This window comes from Notamacropus eugenii, chromosome 5, assembly GCF_028372415.1.
Source record: "Notamacropus eugenii isolate mMacEug1 chromosome 5, mMacEug1.pri_v2, whole genome shotgun sequence".
NCBI classification, from domain to species: domain Eukaryota; kingdom Metazoa; phylum Chordata; class Mammalia; order Diprotodontia; family Macropodidae; genus Notamacropus; species Notamacropus eugenii.
This window is the reverse complement of record NC_092876.1, coordinates 146,902,279-146,927,081: the sequence shown is the minus strand read 5'-3', so window position 1 is coordinate 146,927,081 and position 24,803 is coordinate 146,902,279. Positions and strand designations below refer to the sequence as shown.

Here is a 24,803-nt window from a genome sequence, read left to right as displayed (position 1 = left end):
TCATCTGTTGGTTAAAACCTCAAGAAGTTAATGATCTGTGAGTTCAGAAGTTTGCCATTTAAAGTGATCCTTAACATACTTTTTTGTAATATAATTAATTATCCTCTATGTATCCTTTTTGTAAATTGAACTTTTTGTTAGTAGGATTTCTTTTGGTTGCTATTGATTTTTTTGAATAAGAGTAAACACTTCTAAAATAGAGTAAATACCTTAGGAATGTGTAAATAGTAAATATATGAAGAAATGTGAAACTGAGTAAATTGTATGTGATGGAGCTTGACTGGAGTTGGAGTGAGAGACTAGGTTCTGTAGGGTACATTGAGATGTATTATTGTGTTATTAAGAGCAATAAAGCATGTAAAGATTAGTATCTCTCTCTTAGGAAATTCTGCAGCTATGTAAGCAAAACAGAGTGAGAGAGAAAAAGGGGTGGGGGAGAGTGTGTGTGTGTGTGTGTGTTACATATTGGTGTATATAAAATGACTACATATAAGAATTGTACCCTTAAAGGTAACTTGCCTTCATTATATTCTAGGGATGTCCATGCAGTTTGTTTGTGGGATGATAAAGGCCCAGCAAAAATCCACCAGGCTTTGAAAGAAGATATACTTGATTTTATTAAGCAAGCACAGGCAGTGAGTCTTTGAAAGTTAATTTGAAAGCCTTTTTATGATATGGTTGCTTTTTGAAATTAATATTTTGCTTTCAATGAAGACCAATTTGTGGAATGTAATGTATCTTGTTTGTTAGATTATTTGAGGATTCAGTGGGTCTTTAAAATTTTATGCCTAAAATATTTTTCCTTATATTTATTGCTGCTTTGCAAATTTAGCATTAAACTGTGCCCCAACAAGATTATCATTTTTGTGTTATAGCCAATAGCTACAGGTATATTGATTATGGGTCCTCTTATGCGACTTCCCATAGATAACAAATTTTTTTCTGTCCCCGAGTCCTTAATCCATTGGGAAATGCTTAAGTTGCCTTCTCCTCTTGCTATTGAGTCTAAGTTCAAGTGTTGTAGCACAGTAAAACTTACCTGTAGCTAAAACTTTTAGCAGATAGCCAACTTTCATCACTCAGGAGCTTATCCATTTAGCTCAATTCAGCAAATATTTATGGTACTGACTATATCTGTCTAGTTTTTTTGAATCCATTTCATTCTTTATCCATCCTATAGAAAGTAACGGGAAAACCAGTGAAACCCAAATCAGCCACATCAGTTGGAAGCTCTTATAAATTGATGGTAGGAAGAGCTTGAAACTAATGACCGAAATTGCTTTTTGAATTATCTGGCATCTTAAGTTATCCTTGCTTTCTCTTTTTTTTTATTAATCAAGAAACCACTGAATTTTAGCTTTTTTTTTACATGACATGGATATTGTTAATTTCAAAGAAACAAAAAAAGAGGTAAAGGACAATATTCTTGCACTGTATCCAAGGTTATCAGATTCTAATGGTTTATTAAATGTCTAAATCTGAAGAAATTAATGGGTCCTGAATTTTTTCCTGACATACAGGCCAAAGTACTACTCTCAAAACAGAGTGTACTGATAAGCGACCTTTGTTTAAATGATATCTTTATACTTCTCAAAACTATTAGTACCTAAGCTTTCGGAAAATAAAAAATTGAAGCAAAGTATTAATACCTCAATATTGTGTCAGTTATCATACCACTTAAACACTGTTTCTATACCAGTTTGAAAGATCCACAAGATTTTACTTTCTGTGTTATGCAGTTTGGAAGCCATTGAAAACTGGAGTTTCTGATCTTTTAATGAAATTTTATATGTCACTAATTTGCCAGTGCTAATAATACTTCAAACAAACCAATAAAAGTTTCAAACTGACTGAATTAGCTCGTTACCAGTTTTATATCTCTGCATATCAGTGTTTTTGTTTATACACACAGACTTTATTCTGGGTTAAGATAATCTTTCCTTTGAAATTAAGGTTACTTAAAAGTATCAGAGGTGAGCATTGATAAGTCTTATATATTGTATGGCAGTTAATATCTTGGTTAGGAATGATAACATTTTATGTAGATTTTCTTTAAAATATTGAATGCTTTATTGTTAACACAATAAAACTTTATTTCTGTATGCATTGTTTCTAAGTACAATCTGAAATTTTATAGAAAAGCATTCATTGTTTTTTTTTTTTTTATTTTACATTTGTGGCTTCTAATGAAGTGAATTGTGCCTCTAAAAGTAAAGAGGTTTATTTGTTAATTCTAAAAATAAATTGAAATTATCATTTGCTATATTTTTAACATTTGATAAATATCTATGCTGAACATTGTATGTAAAATCCAGATAATAAAATAATTATAGTCTCTCTCTAACATACTCAAGAGTTGAGAGTTCATTTTAATGTTCTTCAACTTAGGATATGTGGTGTCCCACAGGGTCAAATTGAGGACAGAATCTAATGTATTTGACTCAGAATTTAAATGCTAGAAAGAAATATGTACATAGATATGACCTTTGAAAGAGGGTACTTTTTAAAACCTTTAGTATGGTTACTTAGGCGATTAACACTAATTTAACTGAAAATACCAAATTAGCTTTATACTTTAAAGTCATTTTGTTCCTAATGTTGGCTGTATGTGGTTTTTTTAACTGGGGTTTTTTTTCTTCCAGAGAGTACTGAGCCATCAGGATGATACAGCACTACTAAAAGCATACATTGTAGAGTGGAGAAAATTCTTTACTCAGTGTGATATTTTACCTAAACCATTCTGTCAGCTAGAGATTACATTAATGGGCAAACAGGGCAGCAACAAAAAATCGAATGTGGAAGACAGTATTGTTAGAAAGGTGGGTAAAGTTGCCTCACTGTCCTGTCATAGAGTAGCTTTACATCATCTTCTTCTCCTTCAAATTTATATTCCTTTCTCAGTTCTTACTGATTCTTACCTAATAAAATATTTTCCTCACAAGTCTTGCTTTTTAGCTTCAACATTTTTCTTGTTATCTGTTACAGCTTTGACCAGGTCATACAATTTTAATTCATTTCCTTCAGACATCACTACCTACCTCTCACTCCCGTTTCCCTTTCCTCTTTTTCCTTTCTTTCTGCAGGCATTATTGTTCCATTTCATTATTTCATTGCTTCTGTTTTATTTTAGTGTTGCTTTCTGTAATCTGACCACTTTCCCTCCTTCATATTTTTTTCCATTGCATTTAATTCTCTTCTAACCCTTTCTCTTTGTTTAATCATGCTTCACTTGTTTTCACCCTTAAGCTTTCGTTGACCTGACTGACATTACTTTTCTGAGTCATCACACTATTTATAGATTCAGCTTCTACTATATTGTTTTGCACTTAAAGGTGTTAAGTCATTTTATGTGTGTGTTTGTCTCCTTAACTAAATTTTAAATTCTTTTTTGGGCAAGAGAGCTATGCATGCAGTTTTTCTTGTTTGTACATAGTGCTTACCATGGTGAAAAGAAAGAGTATAAGACTGAGAATGAAGAGACTTGGTCTTCATTCCTTGTTTTACAGTTCTCTATGGCCTTACCCAAGTTATGTTGACATCTCATCTGTCTAATATGATCATACCTCAACTTAATGAGTAAAATAAGACAACAAATTTGATAGCACATTGAAAAGTTAGTACTACAGTAGAAGTGTAAGATATCATTTGTCCTTATTAGAGTTAAAACTGTTGAATGATTTTGCTCTCCCTCTCTTCTCATCTTCCTTTTACATCTACATTTGTTGAACATGTCATGTAAACCTATTGCTTTCAGTTTTAGTCATTTATGTTCATCTTACTTTATACCTGTTTAGTTTTCAGTGACTGCTACTTTGTCAAGTTCTACAGCATATTCTTGGTTTTAAAATTCTTTGACCTTTTCTATCAGTCAGTCGATTATAAATCAGTAGCTTTAAGTGCCTGCTATATATCCAGGCAGTAGGAAAACAGGAGATAAAAAGCAGATAAAAAAGAGGCAAAAGACAATCCTGCCCTCAGGGAACTTGCACTAATGGTGTAGACAACATGCAAACAAATATATAGAGAGAAAGTATGTACTATGTACAGGATAAGTTGGAAATAATTTCTCTATCTTAATTCAACCCAGCTTCTGAAACTAGGGTTGAATTTCTGGGAGTGCCACAGAGAATGGTATATGTTAGTTTTTATCCAGCTTTCTAATGCAGTGGACCATATGTGAATAACATGATCTTTATGGATCTTACTCCTTGGATACTTCATTTTTCTCACTTCTTGCCTTAAAAATCTACAGTAGTGACAAAGTAAATTTTCAGTTAATTTATAATTATAATTCATGTAATTGTAATTTATAAATTGTGAAAATATTTCTGTGAATTATCTTTTCTTTCCTGAATTTATCTCTAACTTACATTTTCATGGTAGTGCCCTAACCTCTTTGTCATTTCTCTAGTATTTCTGCTTCACCTTTTTCTGTGGATTGTGGGCATCTTCTGATACCTTAACTATATGTACATAGTACTAACATACATACAGTACTGAATAGGCAATATACTCTTAAGTATGTTTTATCACAAGCTAGAAATTGAGGATGATACCATTTTTAATGGGAGGTCTAAACAAAGGAACTGTATAACTATGAAGGTATACATATCATACCTTTCCTTATAGTAACTTGGAAGAAAGAGTAAGGGGCAGAAAAAGCACCTTCATTTATATCTCTGTAGAAGCAGTTACTTGAATTCACAACTGAGTTTCTTCGTTGCCTATTTTCTGGGATCTTTGGCACAAGCAGTTAGAATTTGACCTATTTCTAGTTCTCTGGCTTGTATTTATGTATTGCTCCTTAGAAAAAAAAAAGTTGAACATAATAGATAATCATACTTAAAGCCTCATCCAATGGTGAGTGTGCCTATTACAATTTAGTTTACCTCTAAGCCAGTTATCACTGGAGTTGTGGGAAGAAAACACAGCAGAACTTTATTTCAATCAAAATTCAGGTGACATACTTACAGAATATAGAGAAATCCAAGATACTTATAATTAGACATCTTGATAGACACCCAGAAGTTGTAACTGATATGTAACGAAGACCTCAGAATAGAAGAATTGTGTTTTCACAAATAAAAAATTTGTCATCAATTCAGCCTCAGGTTCATTTGCTTATAGGATTAGGATTATTAATCTCTTGATAAATTTATGTGGCACTTTATGCATTTCAAAGTGCTTTCACATTTATATCATTTAGTTCTCAGGCCTACCTTATGAGGTAAGTAAGGCAGCTATGTGATAGTAATCTCATTTTTTATGTGAGGAAACTGAGATAGAAATAAGCAGAGTGATTTATCAAGACACAAAACTAAGTAATGACAGAACTGGGAATGGGACGTAGGTCTCTTAATTCATGGTGTATGCTTTTGTTAGTAGCATTGTTGGCAGAAAGTTTGTTTGTTTGAATTAATTTTTTATTTTCAACATTCACTTCCATAAGATTTTGAGTTCTAAATTTTCTTCTCCTCCTTCCCTAAGATGGCATGCAATCTAATATAGATTCTGTATATACATTCATATTAAACATTTTCACATAGGTTGTAAAGAAGAATTAGAATCAATGGAAGGAACCACTAGAAAGAATAAACAAACAAAAAAAGCAAATAGTATGCTTCAGTCTGCAAAGAATCAACAAATTTAAAGTACTACTCAAATGTGAAAGAGAATATAGTAAAAAGAGCCCCAGACAAGGAACATGAGGTTTAACCTAGGATGCAGACTGAATCTCTGTGAATTGCCTTGAATGAGTCACCCCATCTCTGTGCTTTTTCTCATTGGTTAAATGAAGAAGTTGCACTTGATGAACTCTAAGGCCCCTCCAACATTTAACATAAAGAATTTGCCTAAAATATATTAAATTCTTTAGTAACTATTAGTAACGTGTTCTTAATATCCATTTATACAATTTTGATTCATGGAAATCCATATTCAATCCCAAAAGCATTAGAAAATAAGAAAAATATTTTACGGATTTCTTTGTACTAAAACATTCCTTTAAATTACTTGATTATGGGATTTTTATTCTGTCTTTTTCCACTGAATTATATGTCTTCCTCATGTTCTAAGGCTCCTCCCAGCTCTGACTTTCTGCATCTTTTTTAAAAAAATATAATTTAATTATTTTTAGTTTTCAACATTCACCTCCGTGAGATTTGGAGTTTTAAATTTTCTCCCACCCCTCTCCTTCCCAAGACAGCATGCAATCTGACGTAGCCTCTACTTACACATTTATATTAAATACATTTTCATGTTAGTCATGATGTAAAGAAGAATTAGAACTAAGGGGAGGAACCACAAGAAATAAGGAATAAAACAAAACAACAAAAAAAAGAGGAGAGCAAATAGTATGCTTCCATCTGCATTCAGACTCCAGACTTCTTTGTCTGGATGTGGATAGCATTCTCCATTGTGTCTTTTGGAGTTGTCTTAGATCCTTCCATTGTTGAGAAGAGCTTAGTCTATCAAAGTCAGTAATCGCACAATGTGGCTGTTACTGTGTACGATTTTCTCCTGGTTCTGCTCGTTTCACTTAGCATTAGTTCATATGTCTTTCCAGGTTTTTCTGAAGTCTGCCTATTCATCATTTCTTAGAGTACAGTAGTATTCCATTACATTAATGTACCACAACTTGTTCAACCATTCCCTAGTTGATGGACCTCTCCTCAATTTCCAATTCTTGGTGTCCACAAAAAGAGCTGCTATAAATATTTTTGTCCATGTGGGTACTTTTCCTGTTTTTATGATTTCTTTGGGATACAGACCCTTAAGTGATATTGCCAGGTTAAAGGGTATGCACAGTTTTATAGCCCTTTGGGCATAGTTCCAAATTGGCAGTAAATTTTTTTTTAAATTCCTGAATAATAGTATTCTAACTTTTAAGAGTGAATAGTTTTGCCCTTTTTAGACAAAAGTATCTTACATTAAAAGAAAAACAGCTGACTTTTTAAAAACTTTTTTTCAATTAACAAACCTTTATTTGTCCCTTTCTTTTCTCTGTACCCAAATTACAAAAAACAAAACAAAACCCAGCTCTCATAACTAATATGCGTGGTTAAGGAAAGTAAATTCTTGACTTGGCCATGTAAAGAAATATATATTTTTCTTGTTTGTATTTATTTTTTTACTTAGAAAGGACTAGGATGCTTAAATTGTGGCTGTTGGTAGAAAAATGACTGACATTTTAAGAAACTTAAAGAACTGAATACCCTCTTAAGGTATTCAGATGTAAAATGTTGATTTTTTTTTTTAAGGCATAATTGGCAAACTATTAGAATTAACATTTAACATAAAGAATTTGCCTAAAATGTATTAAAATTCTCTAGTAACCATTAGTAACATGTTCTTAATATCTATTTATACAGTTTTGATTTATGGAAATCCATGTTCAATCCCAAAAGCATTAGAAAATAAGAAAAATATTTTAAAGATTTCTTTATACTAAAACATTCCTTTAAATTACTTGATTGTGGGATTTTTATTGTCTTTTTCCACTGAATTCCTCATAAGAATTTTTTTAAGGGGAAGTGATATTATTTGCTTTGAGATGCTTATGAATATGGTATTATTTTTTAAAAGGATAATAAAATATACATTTGAGCAGTTGACTGACATGATTAGGTAAGATTTTTGGAAAAACATTACTTTCTGACTTGAAGCATAAAATTTGATGTTTTTAGCATTCAAATGGATGAAGGTTGAAAGATTGGTAAATAGATAATTGATTTTTTATTTGTGTAGTCTTTACCCTTATTCTTTATATGTGCTATAAGTCTTTCTAAATTTATACTTACTGGATTTTGTTTTCTTTTTTTATATAGCTCATGCTTGATACATGGAATGAGTCAATCTTTTCAAATATAAAGAATAGACTCCAGGACAGTGCAATGAAACTAGTCCATGCAGAGAGATTAGGAGAAGCTTTTGATTCTCAACTGGTGATTGGAGTAAGAGAATCCTATGGTATGTTTTTAATTTCATGATACTACTTACCTTTTCCTTTTGGAAACTGATGTATTTCGTAGGGCAGAACTTATTGTCATTAAGCATAATATATGTAATGGTGTTAGATTAGGAGAAGTTCTTAACATGGATTCTGTTAACTATATCTACATATACACACATATATACATATATATGCACATACATACACACACATATAGTGTTTGATAGTTATATTTCAATATAACTGTTTTCCTTTATAATCCTATATATTTTTAAAAAAATTTTTAAAAATGTTATTCTAAGAAGAGGCCCATAGGCATCGTAAGACTGTCAGAAAAGTTCATGACACACACAAAATTAACTTCTGTGCTGGATAAATGAATGAAAAAGCATTTGTTATATTAAACATTTGCTATGTGCTAAGCACTGGAGAGACAAATCTTTACAGTCCTTCTTCTCAAGGTGCTCACATTCAAATGGTAGAGATAAAACACATAGGAGATTTCAGCTGCAGGTCAGATGAAAATGATTCTTAGGGTACAGCAGCAAAGCAGATGTTATTGTATATTCTTTAATGTTTTTTCCACAGACAAAATCATATCTATTTCTGATGAACAATTTGATAGGGCCAAAGACTTTGCCAGCAAGAACTTTCTTTTCTGACTCTTTAATGGCAGTGATTGCTGAGGAGGCAAGGGCTGCAGCACCTTCAGAAAGTTTCCAGGTCACATCCTCACAGAGGGTGCTTATGTCTTTGGGGGACTACACTGAAAGAAGAACTCGTGCTCTAGTGGTTCCTGCAATCCCAGCCTCTTGGACCTATTGGCAGCAAATGATAATTGGTTGATGGTGATAGTGGTGATGGTGGTTTCAATGTGCTTTTAGAGAAAGGGCTTATCATTTGTTTACTCCATTTGATACTTTCGCCTTGGTATTTAAGCTATAAATTTCTTAATAGATGTGCCAGCTAGATCAGTTCAAATAAGGGCAGTCATCTAACAAGTAATTTTTGCACTTTTGTTTAAGTTTGGTAAAGGTGTTAATTCCTTTTATATTCCTAAAATTCAGAACCAACAGTCAGTCCTAATTTTCTCATCTCTGACAATTTCTTAAGCAACCAAGCTTGAGACTGACTCTTTGACTCTGTCTTTGAATCTTCCCTCTTGCTTGCCCTTCACATTCAATTAATTATCATACTCTTTTGATACCCACTTTCTAGTCCCACTGTTAGGATCCTAGTTCGGGCTTCTTTTCTTTCATTCCTAGACTACTGGAATAGCTTTCTTATTCAGTGCCCTCTCCTGAGTAAATGTACTATGTATACTGATGCCATATTTTTGTCAATGCTTTTTTTGTGCCTGTCACTCTCTATTCAAATCCTTTAGTAATTCCTCACTATAAAGTTGAGCTTTTTTAACCTAGCATTCAAGGCTTTATACAGTGTGACTTGAGTGTGACATAGGGGAAAGATTACTGGCTATGGAATCAAAAGTCCACAAGTTCAAATCCTTCCTCTGATATTTACTACTTCTGTAAGGTTGGTCAAGTCACATAACCTTCCTGGGTCTTAGTTCCCTCATGTGTAAAAAGAAAGGGTTGGACTAGACAGCATCCAGTGTCCCTTCCATCTTTAGATATATAGTCCTAAATCCTATATTTCTACCTATATATAAAATGGAAATCTTAAATCCCTCAGCTCTCCATAAAGACTCTATCTTTCCTATGCATAACCTGTTCTTTTGCAGTTCTGTGATTCTACTTATACTTTCCCAACTGTTTATTCCCATTGCCTCTAGAACATATTCCCTCTTTCCTGAATTGACCGATGTCATGTGGGTCCAGTTCCATAACCTCCTGTTACATAACATATTCCTCAAACACCGTAACTGGAATTGATCTCTTCTCTCCTCCAAACTACTAGAATACTGTATCGTCTGTGGCACACACTTGCCACTTACTTGCCATCTTATATTATCTTTTTTGTGCATTTGTGTCTCTTCTTCCCAACTAAATTATGTGCTCCATTATAGACACAGAATTTGTATTGTTCTTGACACTGTGTGTCTAGAGTCTCTGTGTGTAGCACTTAAAATCTGTGGCCTTAGTTTTAAAGTCTATATTTTTTTATTATTTAACTAAATATTTATATATGAATTGTATCCTAACTGGAGTGAAATTTTTTTTCTGGGTTTTTTTTTTTCTTCAGTTAATCTCTGTTCAAATCCTGAGGATAAACTTCAAATTTACCGAGACAATTTTGAAAAGGCATACTTGGATTCGACAGAAAGATTTTATAGAACACAGGCCCCTTCTTATTTACAACAAAATGGTGTACAGAACTATATGAAATATGTAAGTCAGAACTTACCACATGAGATAATTATTACTTTGCTGTTACTCTTCTTAAAGTGATTGTCATTTTGCTTTTGGACAGGCAGATGCTAAATTAAAAGAAGAAGAAAAAAGAGCACTTCGGTATTTAGAAACAAGGCGAGAGTGTAACTCTGTAGAAGCAGTAAGTATTTTTTGCAAATCATTATGCTATAGAATTGATTGACTATACTACATTAAGTAGGTTCAGTTAATCAGTTACTTTGTATTGTGTTTTATAAAATCTTGTTTAGAGTTTAGTCTTTAAAGTGACATTCATGTCCCCCAAACTAACCACTTTGCTATATTAAAATTTATCACAATCCAGATTCTAGTGGCTATTACCTGTCAGTACCCAGGACGTTGTCTTCTTTCCTCAACAACTTTGTCCTACCTTGACAGTTTTTCTCCCCATCCCAACTCCAATTCTCATACTATTATATTTCAGCATTGATGCTCCACCCATTACCCTAACTTTCTCAGTGCCTTAATCTACTCAGTTCTATGACCTACTTCTCCCCTTCAATTCACTTACACTCAAGAGTGTTCATACCCTTAATCTTGTCCTTCCCCTCCAGTGTTCCATTTCTATGTTAATGAATTTCAAAATTCCTTTGTTTGATCACAATATTTTATCATTACATTTTTCTCTCTGCCTTACAGCCACTGACCCTATTCTTTGCCCTCGCTGTAAACCTCTAATCCTTCTTAACTCTAATTTTCTTCCCAGGCTGTTATCCTTGTTTTGCAATGCTTTCCTCCATTCCTTTACCCCTTAGTAGATCAGTTCAACTCCACACTGTCTTCTACAATCTAATCCCTTTCGATTTTGTTTTGTCACTTATACCTTGCCAAATCCTAACCTTAGATTGCACCTTCCTCTTTCACTCCTATTTGTCAAATGGAGCTGTAGAAAAATCATGAAACACCAGGCCCTCACTGCAGTCATTTTACACCTCCCTAATAAATTTTCTGTCTCACTCACCACAGCAACTGTTCTAAGCTTTTTTGTCCAACCTCAAGCATCCTCTCCTCCATATCGTCTCACTTTGAACTTCATTGAAAAAATTGAAGCCATTCAACAAGGACTTTTCTCTTCTTCTGTCTTCATCTCACATCACTTAGATATTTTCACACACTCTCCCCTCCACCCTGTCTCACATGAAGAAGTAGCCCTTCTCACCAAAACAATCCCCTCTACATGCAACCTTAATTTTATGCCTTCCTGTTTTCTCCAGCAAACTGTCTCCTCTCTCATTCTTACTCTTACTCTAATTTTCAGTTTCTCTGTCTTCTGTTTGTTTCCCTTCTGCATACAAAATGTCCATGTCTTCTCCATCCTTAAAAATCCTTCACCTGATACAACTGGTATCTCTCTTCCCTTTTGGTTAAATTCCTTGAGTAAGGAGTCTACACTAAGTACCACCATTTTCCCTTCTCTGACTTGCTTACAGACTCTGCAGTCTGGATTCTGACCTCATCATTCCACTGAAACTCTCCTGCCCTCTCCAGAGTTACTAGGAATTTCTTAATTGTCTCATTTTTTCTTAGTCTTCATTCTCATCCTTCTTGATCTCTCAGTGCCTTCAACATTATCAATTACTCTTTTCTTCTGGATGCTCTCTCCTCTTTAGTTTTTCATGACATTGCCTTTGTCCTGATTCTCGCACTACTTATATGATTGCTTCTTTTAACCTTCTTTGCAACCACATCATGCCCACTAACTGTGGGTGTCTGCCAAATTTCTGTTCTGGTTCCCTTTCCATTTTCTCTGTATATTTATTTCACTTGGTGATCTCATCAGCTCTGATGGATTTGATTATCATCTCTGTGCAAATGATGCCCAAATCTGTATATCAAACACTAATAACTTTTATATTCCTCCAAATCTTCCCTTCTTCCTAACTTTTGTATCACTGTCAAGAATACTGTCATCCTCCTAATCACCAAGGCACACAATTTTAGTGTTGTTCTCAGTTCCATACTTTCACTTCACATATTCAGCCTATCATCAAATCTTAAAAGTTTCTATTTTCATAGTATCTATCATATACATCCCCTTCTCACCTCTGATGCTGCCATCACCTTACTTCAGGCACTTGTTACCTCACATGTAGACTTTTGCAACAACCTGCTGATAGGTTTCCGTGTCAAGTCTCACTACAGTCTACCCTCCACTCACCTGCCAAAGTGATTTTCCTGAAGTGCAGGTCAGACTACCTCACCCTAGTCCCCCACCATCATCTCTTGCCCAGTGGCTCCCTGTTAACCTCCAGGATTAAATATAAAATGCTTTTTTTGACATTCAAAATCCTTTACCTTTCTAGGCTTATTACATTTCATTCTCTTATAATATGAAATAATATTGTAGGTTCCTCTAAACTTCTTGCTGTTTCTTGCACATGACACTCCATTCCTCAATCCCATGCCTTTGGAATGGCTCTTTCCCGTTTCTGCCTTCTCACTCCCTTCAAGGCCAAGTTCAAATCCAGCCTTCTACAGGAAGCCTTTCCTCTGAGATTACCTTCTATTTATATGATATATATTTTGTGGGTATAGGGTTGTATGCTGTCTCCCCCATGAGACAGTGAATTAATTCCTTGAGGGCAGGGAACATGTTTTTGCCTTTCATGTATCTGCAGTGCTTAGTACTGTGCTTGGAACATAATAAGTGCTTGTAGACTAATTGGAGAAATTATTTTCATTTCACATTTAATTTCTGGTTTTAGGAGAAATTCTGAAGCTATCACAGAAAAAATAAAATAGAATAGTTAGGAAGTTCATTTTGAAATCAGATATAGCCTTTATTAAAATTGAATTATTCTGTTTCATGATTCACGAAATCCTACAATTTTTTGTTAGTGCTCTCATTTATATCAGTTAGCTTTGCTGTAACTGCCCAACTATTTATCAGCCTGACTTGTATGTAAAATAACCAGTATGTCAAGCTATCAAATAAAATTTCTTCTTCGTTTAGTTTTTAAACCTTATTATTCTGTAAGAAATAGTTCTTTATATCTATATACCTTTATCTGTCTATCTCTGCATACATATGTGGTAAGAGATAATTGTAATACAGTAATGGCTAAACTACTTATAATGAAAATAATTTTATTTTTTTGTTCATCTGTTTCATATTATGATTACTCCCATTTAAGAAAATAATGATTATTCAAAGGTGATAACTATGCCAGATTATCATTTCTGAGTGCTTTCTTTCAGCTTTGGAGAACCAACTTAAGGCTGCTTGAGCTAAACACTTCTGTAGAATTTTGAGAGAGCTCCCATAGTCTGCTTGAACAGAGAAGGTAGTTTTCTCTATTTCAGTCCTTTCAACCTTTGGAGTTCTCAGGTCTAGTTTCAATTTCATATTTACAGTGTTAACACACCTTAGTAATTTGTTTCTGTTTAATTGTGTATTAATTTTAACTGTGTATATATTGGATTTTTTCTTTGTCTTCTTTCCAGAGTTTTTCTTGCTATCATATAAATTGCTTTCCTCATTCTGCTCACTTCACACTGCATCAATTTATACATCTTTCCAATTTTCTCTAAAACAATTTATTTCATTATTTTAATACTCCTTCTTTCCAAGTCTTACTTTTCTTTTTTTAATTCTTTCCTCATATATGATAGACCAAATTTAGATTCTTTTACCTATTCCAATTAGTTTTTTCTCCTTATTCTTTTTTGACATCAATTCCTCTTTGCTTTACTAAAAAGGATAACCTAATACTTGGTTAAAGATCAAAAGGAGAAGTTTTGTACTATTTTTTAGGGCTTACCAGTTTTTAATCCATGGTTATTTGTATAGGAAGTCTAATCTTTCTCCGTTTTAAAGGTTAGTAGCATTACATGTGTACCATATCCTCAAAAATATGTAAGCAATAGTGTTATCCAGTTTAATTCAGCAAATATTTATTAAGCACATTGTTGTTGTTGAGTCATTTAGTTGTGTCCAACTCTTTGAGACCTTGGAGACCATAGCATGCAAGGAAGGCTCTTCTATCTTCCACTGTCTTCCTAATTCTCTCTAAGCTCATGTTTGTTGCTTCCATAGCACTATCCTTATCTTATGCTGTCCCCTTTTCCTTTTGCCTTCAGACTTTCCCAGCATCAAAGTCTTTTCAAGTGAGTCCTGTCTTCTCATTACATGGCCAAAGTATTTAAACTTCAGCTTCAGTATTTGTCCTTTCAATGAACAGAGTTAATTTCTTTAAGTATTGATTGATTTAATTTCTTTGCTGTCCAGGAAACTTTCAGAAGTCTTCTCTAGCATCTACTTTATGTCAAAAAGGACCTGTACTTTGGAGATCTTCAAGGAGAACTTGGATGACTATTTGTCTGATATGATACAATGGGGGTTTCTTTTCATTATAGATTGGACTGTATGACCACTACTAAGGGTCCCTTCTGGCTATCAAATTTTATAATTCAGTGACAGTCCTTACCTTTAAGGAGCTTACAATCTGTTAAGAATATAAGACCATATAATATGGTAGAATGAGATAAGTGTATAGGAAAGGTCAAATAGAGAGGAGGGAGAGGTATGAGAAATTCAAGGAAAAGAGTAGATTACCTTTGGCTGGAGGGATTCAGGAAAGGCCTCAAGGAAAAGATAATATTGAGCTATGAATTTTAGCAGAAATGTAGAGGGAATTCATTCTAGGTAAAAGAGATGAATTGCCCAAATGCTCAGAGATAGACAGGAGTGCAGGGTAAAATCAAGGAACAGCTGTAATCCATTTTGGCTATACTGTACATAAAAGAGAATAGTGTAAAATATGTCTATAAAAGTAAGTTAGAGCTATATCATGGAAGTCCTTGAATAAAAAGGACTTGAATAAAAAGTTAATATTGTATTACATAGAAGGTGGGAAGGCACTGAAAGGTTTTTGTGAGCAGGAAATGATGTGATCAGATTTTTACCTTAGGAAGATTACTCAGATTTCCCAACAGATTTTTCCTTGAGTACAGCCCATGACTGCAGGCCCCTTATAACATAGGCAGAAAGCCATAATTCCTGTTAGAAATTCAAGAAACTTGTCCAACTCAAAATTAATTCTCTAAATACAACTCCTGGTAGAACTTGGCATGCTTATAAAAATGCCCAGAGTGAAGGTGATGTGATTATGTTACATGTCCTGTCCTCTGATAAAAATACAAGTTCCTTGAAGATAAGGGAAAGGTTTTTTTTCTTTGTATCACCAGCCTAGCAGATAGTAGGTACATAATAAATTCTTGTTTTTATTAAGCAGGGGCACTGTGTTGAGTTTAAGTTACTGCTGCACAGTCTTGTGTCTGCCATAGTACCCTGTATAAAAGGGGATACTATAGGAAATGCCAGTAGTTAACTACTGGTTTTCTTATTGAGTTAAGTAGTATTTTAAAGGCAATGATTCCGTTTTACCCAGTGGTTCTAACTTTCACAAGTGCAGAATTAGAAAGTGGTGTGAGATATTTGATTAGAGATAGCTTGAGGCAGATGAATCAGAAATATTTGTCATATGTTCTTTTACATTCTTAATAAAGGTAAGATATCAAGCATCAAACTCTATAGTGTGAAACAGTGGGTTTCAAGAATTGAAAACTCCCAGTATGAACTGAATTTGTAGTGGAATTAGGTTCCCTGCAAATTCAGTTCAATCATGTATTATTTCTTTTCTTTCTTTTTTCCCTTTTCTTTTGTTGGTTTTTTTTTCAGTCCCTTTTGTTTTTTTATGCCAGATATTTTCTGATATCTGTTGCTACCCACCCTTGTAACAAGAAGAAACAGTTAATCAAAACTCAATAAACCTAGGAACTACATCTGACTATATTCTGTGCCCATAGTATCCCACCTCTGTACTAAGAGAAGGGAGGTATGGTCCTTCATTTATCCTTTGAAACCAGTATTGTTCAACTAGCTTTTCATGTGTATATTGACCTTCTTGTGATGCTTTATTTACTTTCATTCATACTAATCTTCCTCTGTTTCTTTGAATTCTTCGTACACCTTTTGTTTGTTTGTTTGTTTTAACCTGACCGTGATTTCTTTGGGATTTTAAGCTCCTGGTGGGGAACTTACTTTACAAATGCAAACTGACACCTTTTTGGCAATTTATATTCTTAGAGGATTTCCTGGGCGCAGTCTTTAAGAAGTACTGATACACTTACCACAGAAAACTGATAAAACTATTTGATGAAGATGGGGAATGTGAAAAAAAAAAACCCTTCAATGAAAAAATCTGTTAGTACTGTAGCAAAAAATGCACAGAAATCAACCAGAATTGAAAAAGTTCAAACCAGAATCAAAAGGTGAGGACTACTTGAAAAAGCAGAAAAATACTCTCAAGAAACTCAAAGGGTACACTTTTCTAGAGGATGTTAAAGTAGAAATTCAGGCAAGCTTTGAAAAGGGTAGTTCCCTCCAAAAATGGAAAGCAGTTTTATCACCTATGTAAAAAACTGCTTCTGAATATCTGATCAGGAGTCTATTCAAGATCTCAGACTGTGGAGAAAATATCAAATTAAGTGTGAGCAGTTTATTAAAGTTTTCCATCTTATTTCTGTAGCAGTTGATATCTTTTTATAATACAGTGAGAACTTAGCCTGCTGTTTCTGATAAATGTTGTCCAGATTACTTTGCCAAAAATGTGTTGTCCAAAATGCTTGTTCAGTTTTTCAAGGTGGATTTCTGTCCTTTGCTTTTTTTAAATATGTATGAAATGTTATGATAGGAATAGTAGTGGCGGTGGTCAGATAAAAGGAAGTGGTGGGGAGACAGAATACATATTAAATAAAGTCAGTATTTCAGTAAAGGAAAAAAATGATCACTGAGTAGTTTGGGGAAATAAAAGTTGCAGAATTTGAACCTAGGTCTTCCTGACCGAAGCCAGCCTGTCTCCTACACCATGTTTCTTCTATTTTGTTTCTTTTGTACAATAACAGTCCAGTGCAACATACTCCATTAATATGCCATTGTTTGTTCAGCCATTTGCCATTTGATGGGCCCTCACTTTCTAATTTTTTACTACCACAGAAAGTGCTGTGAGAAATATTTTAATACGTGAATTATAAAATAGTAATGCTGAATTGAAGTTTAGAGATTGCAGACTGAGAAACTTAATCCTAGCCCACACGAGCTTCTTTAAATTAGTTCCTCTTTATCTCCAAATTTACTTCTCCAAATCTCAATTTCTCCAGTATCTTTGCCAGTCCTTTTCTCCTTCTTATCTGAAAAGATATCACTTTTTCTTTGCGAAGCTAGAATAAAAAGGAATAAGGAATGAAGCTCTTGCCCTCACTCTTTGATCAGACTGATTTCTTGCAGGTTCTCTGTAAACAACCTAATCACCTTATCCAGTGATCTTTTCTGAAACTTTTCTTAATCTTTCTATAGCATTTTACACTGATGATCCTTTACTTACTGATGTTCCTGCTCCTTGAACTTACTTGACTCTAGATTTTTTTTGGTGCTCTTCAGCATCTAGGTAATGCAGTGGATAGAGTATTCTATTTGTAATCAAGAAAACCTAAGTTCAAATTCTGCCTTATTAACTTTCTAGCTGTGTGGTCCTGGGCAAGCTACTTAACCTCTGTTTGCTTCACTTTTGTTCTCATTTGTATAATAAAGATAATAGATAATAATCTTCCAAGATTTTTTGCAGATCGAATGAATGGTATATTTTAAGTGCTTTGAAAAATCTTGAAATGCTATATAGGTACTGACTTAGCTATTATTATTCTTTCACTGGTTGTTTCCATCTCTTAAATGTAGATGTTGCCTTGAGTTTTGTCTTTGGTTTGATTTTCTCTTTCCACCATTTTCCTTAACCATTTTATCTGCTCTCATTCTTTCATGACCTCTGTATAAATGATTTCCAAATAGAAATCACTATCCCTAACCCTTTTCTCAAGTAAATTCAGTTGTAGATTTTTCTAAATAGTAACAAAACATTTTCACCTATGTTTCTTTGATATTTACACTAAATGTGTACAAAACTGAATTCATTTTTGAAACAACTCTGATCAGCGCAATAGGCAGCTATGATTCCAGGGTATCTGTGATAAAGAATGTTACACACCACCTGAAAGGAAGGTGACAACAACATACAGAATAAGATGTGGGATTTTGTTTTGCTTGTGTATGCCTACTTAGGTTTTTCTTTTATCATTTGGAGTTGAAAGGAGAAAAAAAGAAATGCTTGTTAATTGGGAACAAATGTAAATTCATCTTCCACAAATCAAGTCCAACTTTAGATGTCTCAGTTCTAATTAATAGCACCATCATTTCCTCTATTCCTTCAGAATTGAAACATTGGATTTCCTTCCTTATCATTTAGTAGACGGTTCTCTCCCTTTTACTTCCACAGTGTTTCCCTTATCTCTTTGATCCATTCTAACATTACTACTACCAACTTAAGAGTCTTAGATGAGTAGAAATAGTATAAGCTTCTTAAAGAATTTCTGAGATGTATTTCATGACCAAACCAATTTGTATCATGAAGAATCTCATGAATCCATTTTGTGTTGGGCACTGATAATACAAAGATAAAGTGGAAAAGTTCCTTCCTTCACTGATGGGATACATCATGTAAACATATAGGTATATACACACTAAATTAAAGAGTGGGGAAAATGTAAGACTTGAAATTTAAAAAAAGCTTTCTTTAACAAATAGCACATGTCATTGTACCTTGAATGAAAGTGGTTTCTAGGATGTGGAACTTGGAAGGGAGTGTATTCCAGGAATGGGCAGAGGGCATGGAAAATGGGGGATGGGGGGAATGTATATGGGAGACAGAAAGAAAATTAGATTGGCAGGAATGTGAAATGTATATGAAAGGGAATAATATACAGAAAGCCTAGAAAAGATAGGCCGAAGCCAAATTGTGAAAGACTTTAATGCCAAGCACAGTAGTTTATAATTCACTCTAGGGAGAATAGAGAGCCATGAAAAGTTATTCAGCAGGGGAGTGTTATGTTTAGACTTTTGCTTTAGGTAGGTTATTTTGATATCTACATTTGAGAAGTCATGTGGGTTAGTCTCTAAAATCCTTTCTGATTCCATCATTCTATAATAATGTGATTCATCTTAGTTCAGACCCTTGTTTTTTGCCAATACTATATAAATCCTCCCAAACCCTTTTAATCCTACACATGGCTGTCAAATTAAGCCTTCTAGAGTATAGCTCAGTGAAGAAAGCAGATCTAAGAATGTCATATATAAAATGACAACAGTAATGTGAAATATAATGCAAAAAAGAAATGGTCTAACTATGAATTGTAATGAATAGTCTTTATCCTCAAGAAATGATAAGAAAACACAGTTTTCTCAGTAAAAACTGACCAAAAGTCCTTGAACCATCTACATCTTAGCCATTTTCAGTAGGAGTGCATAGAGTAATTGTCTTATCCTATAGTTGAAGACTCTCATTACTTGGGTTCTTAATAAGAAGATCCTTTATCTGTTCTGTGTTTTAAAGGGCTGCTTATCAATCATCAAACATATATTAGACATTTATTGTATATCAAACACTGTGCTAGGTGCTGGGGATGCAAAGACAAAATTGAAACAGTCCTTGCCCATGACATCCTTAAATTCTTTTGGAGGAAGGAACATGAACATAAAATAAACAAGGTAAATTTTTGGGAAGGGGTACCCACAAATGTTTCATTCTCATTATTCAAGCAGCAGACGCTATTCTACGTTACTGTAAGTAGAATGTTACAGAATGAGTTTTCTATATTAGGTCCTCAGAGGGACATTGGCATCATATGACTTACAGGAGAATTAATATTTCTGACTCTTACATCAAGTTACAGGCCACAAAGGTAGTCTGGTTTTATAAGAGATTGTTTAATAGTTGTCAGCCAGTACATCTCAGTTGCTATTTGAAGTTAAAATGTACTTAAATTTTGTTTTTTGCTCCCCATTAGTAAGGTTATCCTAATGGATGCATTAGAGACTGCCTTAGAAAAGTGGGGTAACAACTAGCCATGGAAAGAAACATGAATTTCTATCATGAATTCTATGAATTCATAGAAACATGAATTCCTATCAGTTTTTAATGTAGAATGTCTCCGTAACTGTTCATAGGGGAAGAAATATTTTTATAAAAGTAATAAGAAAAGTAATGAAGATCTTACTCGATAACTACCAAGCAAAGAGCAAAATTTAATTGATAGTAATAGGTAGAATGTTAGGGCCAACTTCATATTGCAGTTCAGTTAGTAGTTATAACTTGTTATAACTTGTAGCCCAATTCTAATTAGATATTAAAATTTCTAGTACTGTCTGATATTGTGGAGTAGTCTGACTCCTCAGACCTGCAAATTACTTTTGCAAAAACAAGGATGGACCCACAGAATTTTTAGAGCTGGCAGAGAACTTAAAAGATTATTTGGTCTTAACTGACACATAAGGAGACATGGATGAGTTAACATGTGTATCAGTGGAGGACAGTCACATATATATCTATTTGAGTAAATTGAGGCTACTATAAATGGTATAACTTCCCCACTGTCATACATTTAGGTCATATGACTCTTTCTGGTGATCTTTACATTACAGTTCCTTAAATATCAGTTTTTTCTTGGAAACAAACACCCAGCAGTATGTATTAAGATTCCACCATAAAATACCTTTTGACACAGCTATTGCACTGCTAGGCTTTTCCCCAGAGAGATCAAAAAAAGGAGGAAAAGGCCTCATGTTCAAAAATATTTATAGCCACTCTTTTTGTTGTGGCAAAAGGCTTGATTACTGAATTGGAATACTATTGTGCTATAAGAAATAACAAAAAGGATAGTTTCAGAGAAATCTGGGAAGATTTATATGAACTGACATGGAGTAAAATGAATAGAACCAGGAGAACAATGTATACAATAACAAAATCTTCATATGAATAAACAAATTTAAAAGACTTGAAAACTGATATTCAAACCTGCTACCCTCCTCCTAACACAGGGAGATAGATGATTTGAGTGCTGCTTGCAGTGTAATATTTTTAGGACATGATAAATATGGGAGTTCATTTTGCTTGATTGTACATATTATAAAGGTATTATTTTAAATGAGGGGAAAGAAAATTGATATTTGTTCAATTTTTTAAACGTAATTAAAAATAAAGGATTTTACCACAGTCCAAGCCATAGGGTCTCTGTGTTCGGGCAACTTAGTTTTCTTTAGTTGGGAAGATTATAATACACATGAAGGGCTAAATAATTGCAAAGAACAGTAAATGCTCAGTATCAAATTATTGATGCAGGGTGTTAATACTATATAGTAGTTCAGAGGAATAAAAAAGACATTTTTGCATTGGAGAAACTTAGATGGACACAGAAGAATTGATCTGTTTAAGCATGGGTAGGATTTGTAAGGGTAGAGATGTTGGGAGAGAGTATTCAAGGTTTGGGAATTGGAGTGAACAAAGGTATTAACGGAGCAAAGCACAAACCCTGCTTTGTGTATATAATATATGTAGACTGGGTCAAAATAGATGGTTTGCGTGTAAGAATTGTTGAAGATAAAGCTTAGACAGGAAAGTTGGGGCAACACAGTGGAAAATCTTGAGATGAAATTTTAAGGCGTTTAGATTTGATCTTATGGACAGTTGAAGATTTCTGAGCATGTGGCAGATGTTAACATGGCATTTTACAAAAATCCATGTGGCAGCAATGTATAGAATGGATGGGAGGTGATTTTAGTAGTTTGAGGTGAAGAGGTAACGATCTGACCCTGAGTGGTGATAGTAGAACCTTAAATACATGTTTAAGCTTATTAACAGCTCAGCCGCTGATGTGGCTGATGGAGAAGAGGAAATAACTCTTCAGAAGATGCAGTTGAGGAGAGCACGTAGAGCATACCGAGTGTATGGGGAAAAGCGTGTTGGAGGTGACAGTTTTAAAACCACATACAGATCAATTCTCCAAATCTTTCACAAAGGAGAAATACCAAAAGAATAGAAAAAAAATCATGAAGAGTATTAATACTAAAAAAGGAACCAAGAATATAAGGAGAGAACAGACCTTAAAGCAGTTGCAGTAGTGGGTCTGTTAAAGTTATAGGAAAGAATTCCTCGTTATTTAATAAGTAAAAAATTATCAGAGGCAAAATAGATTTTGATGCAAAGTGAATTGTTGAATAACAAAATGCTTTGCATCCAGAATTTTTAAAAAATATATCAAGAGGTGGGTGGGAGGGAGGGAATTTTTTACCATACTTAAGATGACATCCATAATCTATAAGGAATTCACCCAAATTATGAGAGTGATCTATGCCCCAATACATGATCAAAGAATAGGAATTGCCAATTTTTGAAATAAGAAACACAAACTATCAGTAATTACCTTTAAAACCATTCATATTTTCTCATAATTTAAGTAAAACACCCGAGACACACACACACACACACACACACACACACACCCCCACCCACCCACCCACCCACCCCAGCTTCTCCCAAAATTCTAAAAGACTTACTTCACTAAAGTGATCTTAAGCCTTATACCTCTCATCATCAGCGGGCAAAAGAACATACTGAGAAGTGATAAATCAATATTAAGAATATATCTTAGAGATCCTATGTTACAGGTAGGTAACCTCTGTTTTGAGCACATGACAAGTTTTTATCATTGTGGACTAACTAGTTTCGGCTTCTAAATTGAAACTTATGAGCTAAAAATCTTGAAATGAGTTAACTTAATTTCTAATATTTCAGCTCATGGAATGCTGTGTAAATGCCCTAGTGACATCTTTTAAAGAGACAATTTTAGCAGAGTGCCAAGGCATGATAAAACGAAATGAAACTGAAAGTAAGTAAAATAAATAGTAAATAACTTTGGTGTCAAATACGAACAACTGTTAAGTAAAATATTTAATAGCTTTCAGTTATATCCCTCTTAGTTTTTAAAGTACATGTTAATGTGTTCTGTGCTAGAAGATTACAACAGTAACGTATCTTATATATTAAATTTTTCACGAATTCTCTTTGAAATATTGTTAAGTTGATATACTTTAGGGCCAGCTGGGTGGCACAGTGAATAGAGCACCAGTGCTGGAGTTAGGAGGGTCTGAGTTCAAATATGACCCCAGACACTTGACACTTAGCTCTGTGAGCTCGGGCAACTCACGTAATCCCAACTGCCTTGCCTTCCCCCTCCAAAAAAAATGATGGTACTTTAGCCTTTTAATCACTGTTTGGAATATTTGATAATAACATAATTCTTTAAAGTTAATAGTCCATTTTAAAAGGTTGTTTGGCATTGAACTTCAGTTAAATATTTTTCATGCATGATGTACAGGATTTATCTTGTTGCTTTACAATCAGACCTTATGTATTTTAATAGTCCGTTTTGTTTTAATTGATCATTTCTGCAGAAAATGATAGAAAAAAGTATACACACAGTCACAGCTGGTGTGACATGATTTCAAGAGCATTACATCATGCCTGAAATTTATAAATTTTTATTTTATTACTTTATAGGCTTAGATACCTAGCAGTGATCTTGTGACTTCATTGATTTTGCTGTCAATGAACATATTTGAGTATTGTAAAAGATTTTTTTTTATCAATATGGATATTCTCTATACAAATACAAATCACAATCTTTCCAAACCTTGGTGGACAGTTTCTGTGTCCTAATAGATTTGAAATTATAGAACAAATTGTGAGAGCTGGAGACTAGTGGTATTTTTTTTTTAGTGTGGAAAAAGGGACTGAATCCTGTGTAGATTGACACATTCTCTTCGACTTCTAGTCTTAAAGAGTAACTACAGCACTGAGAAGTTAAATGACTTTTTGTGACCTGGTCACAAAAGGTGTCTGAAGTGGGGCTTGAACCCAAGTCTGGCTTCAAGGTCAGTTTTCTGTCCAGTAGACCTTGCTTACTTTCCTAAGCTATTATGCTATTACCGTGTGATCTAATTTTCCAGAGTCCTCTTTTTTAGAAATATGGTTTTCATTATTAAGAGAAATCGTTTATATTATTTTCAAAAATATTTATATTGTATAAAACAAGATCAACCCAGAATTTGTTGTTTGCTGTCATCAAAGGATGTTTGAAGTTCAGTAGTTTAACATCATGCACTGGAACCCCACTAGAAGCTAATAGAGTTGGATCAAGTTGAACAATACTTGAGCACCATCCAAGGGAGGAGTAGTGAAATTTATTAGTCCATGGTTATAAGAACTGTACTGTAAGGTTATATGTAAACAGAAGGTGCTCCCAAAGTAAGAACTCTGAGAAAAGGATTATAGGATAACCTTTTTTTTTCTCTTTTGCAGTTTTTGGTGGGGGAGGGAATGTTAAAAAGCATGGCATTTCTTGTGTGTTATATAGAATAATTTATGTATTGTGTATTTTCTGTTATGCTTTAACTATCGTTAAACTTGAAAAAAATTGGGATTACCTGATTTTTATTCTTAATTGCTGGCTATACTTTCACATTTATTCATTTTACTAATCTTCAACATAAATTTGAATAACTTTCAGTTTCA

At 33.8% G+C, this 24,803-nt stretch overlaps 1 protein-coding gene across 1 annotated transcript in view; it reads left to right on the top strand.

Annotated features, from left to right (window-relative positions):
* CUL5 (cullin 5) overlaps positions 1 to 24,803 on the top strand; it is an 83,221-nt gene that overhangs the window by 38,380 nt on the left and 20,038 nt on the right. Inside the window, exons 3-8 of the mRNA XM_072611195.1 lie at positions 536 to 635; positions 2,643 to 2,819; positions 7,827 to 7,968; positions 10,157 to 10,302; positions 10,385 to 10,465; positions 23,025 to 23,118. Coding sequence (XP_072467296.1) covers positions 536 to 635; positions 2,643 to 2,819; positions 7,827 to 7,968; positions 10,157 to 10,302; positions 10,385 to 10,465; positions 23,025 to 23,118 — 740 coding nt within the window. The remainder of the gene's footprint in view (positions 1 to 535; positions 636 to 2,642; positions 2,820 to 7,826; positions 7,969 to 10,156; positions 10,303 to 10,384; positions 10,466 to 23,024; positions 23,119 to 24,803) is intronic.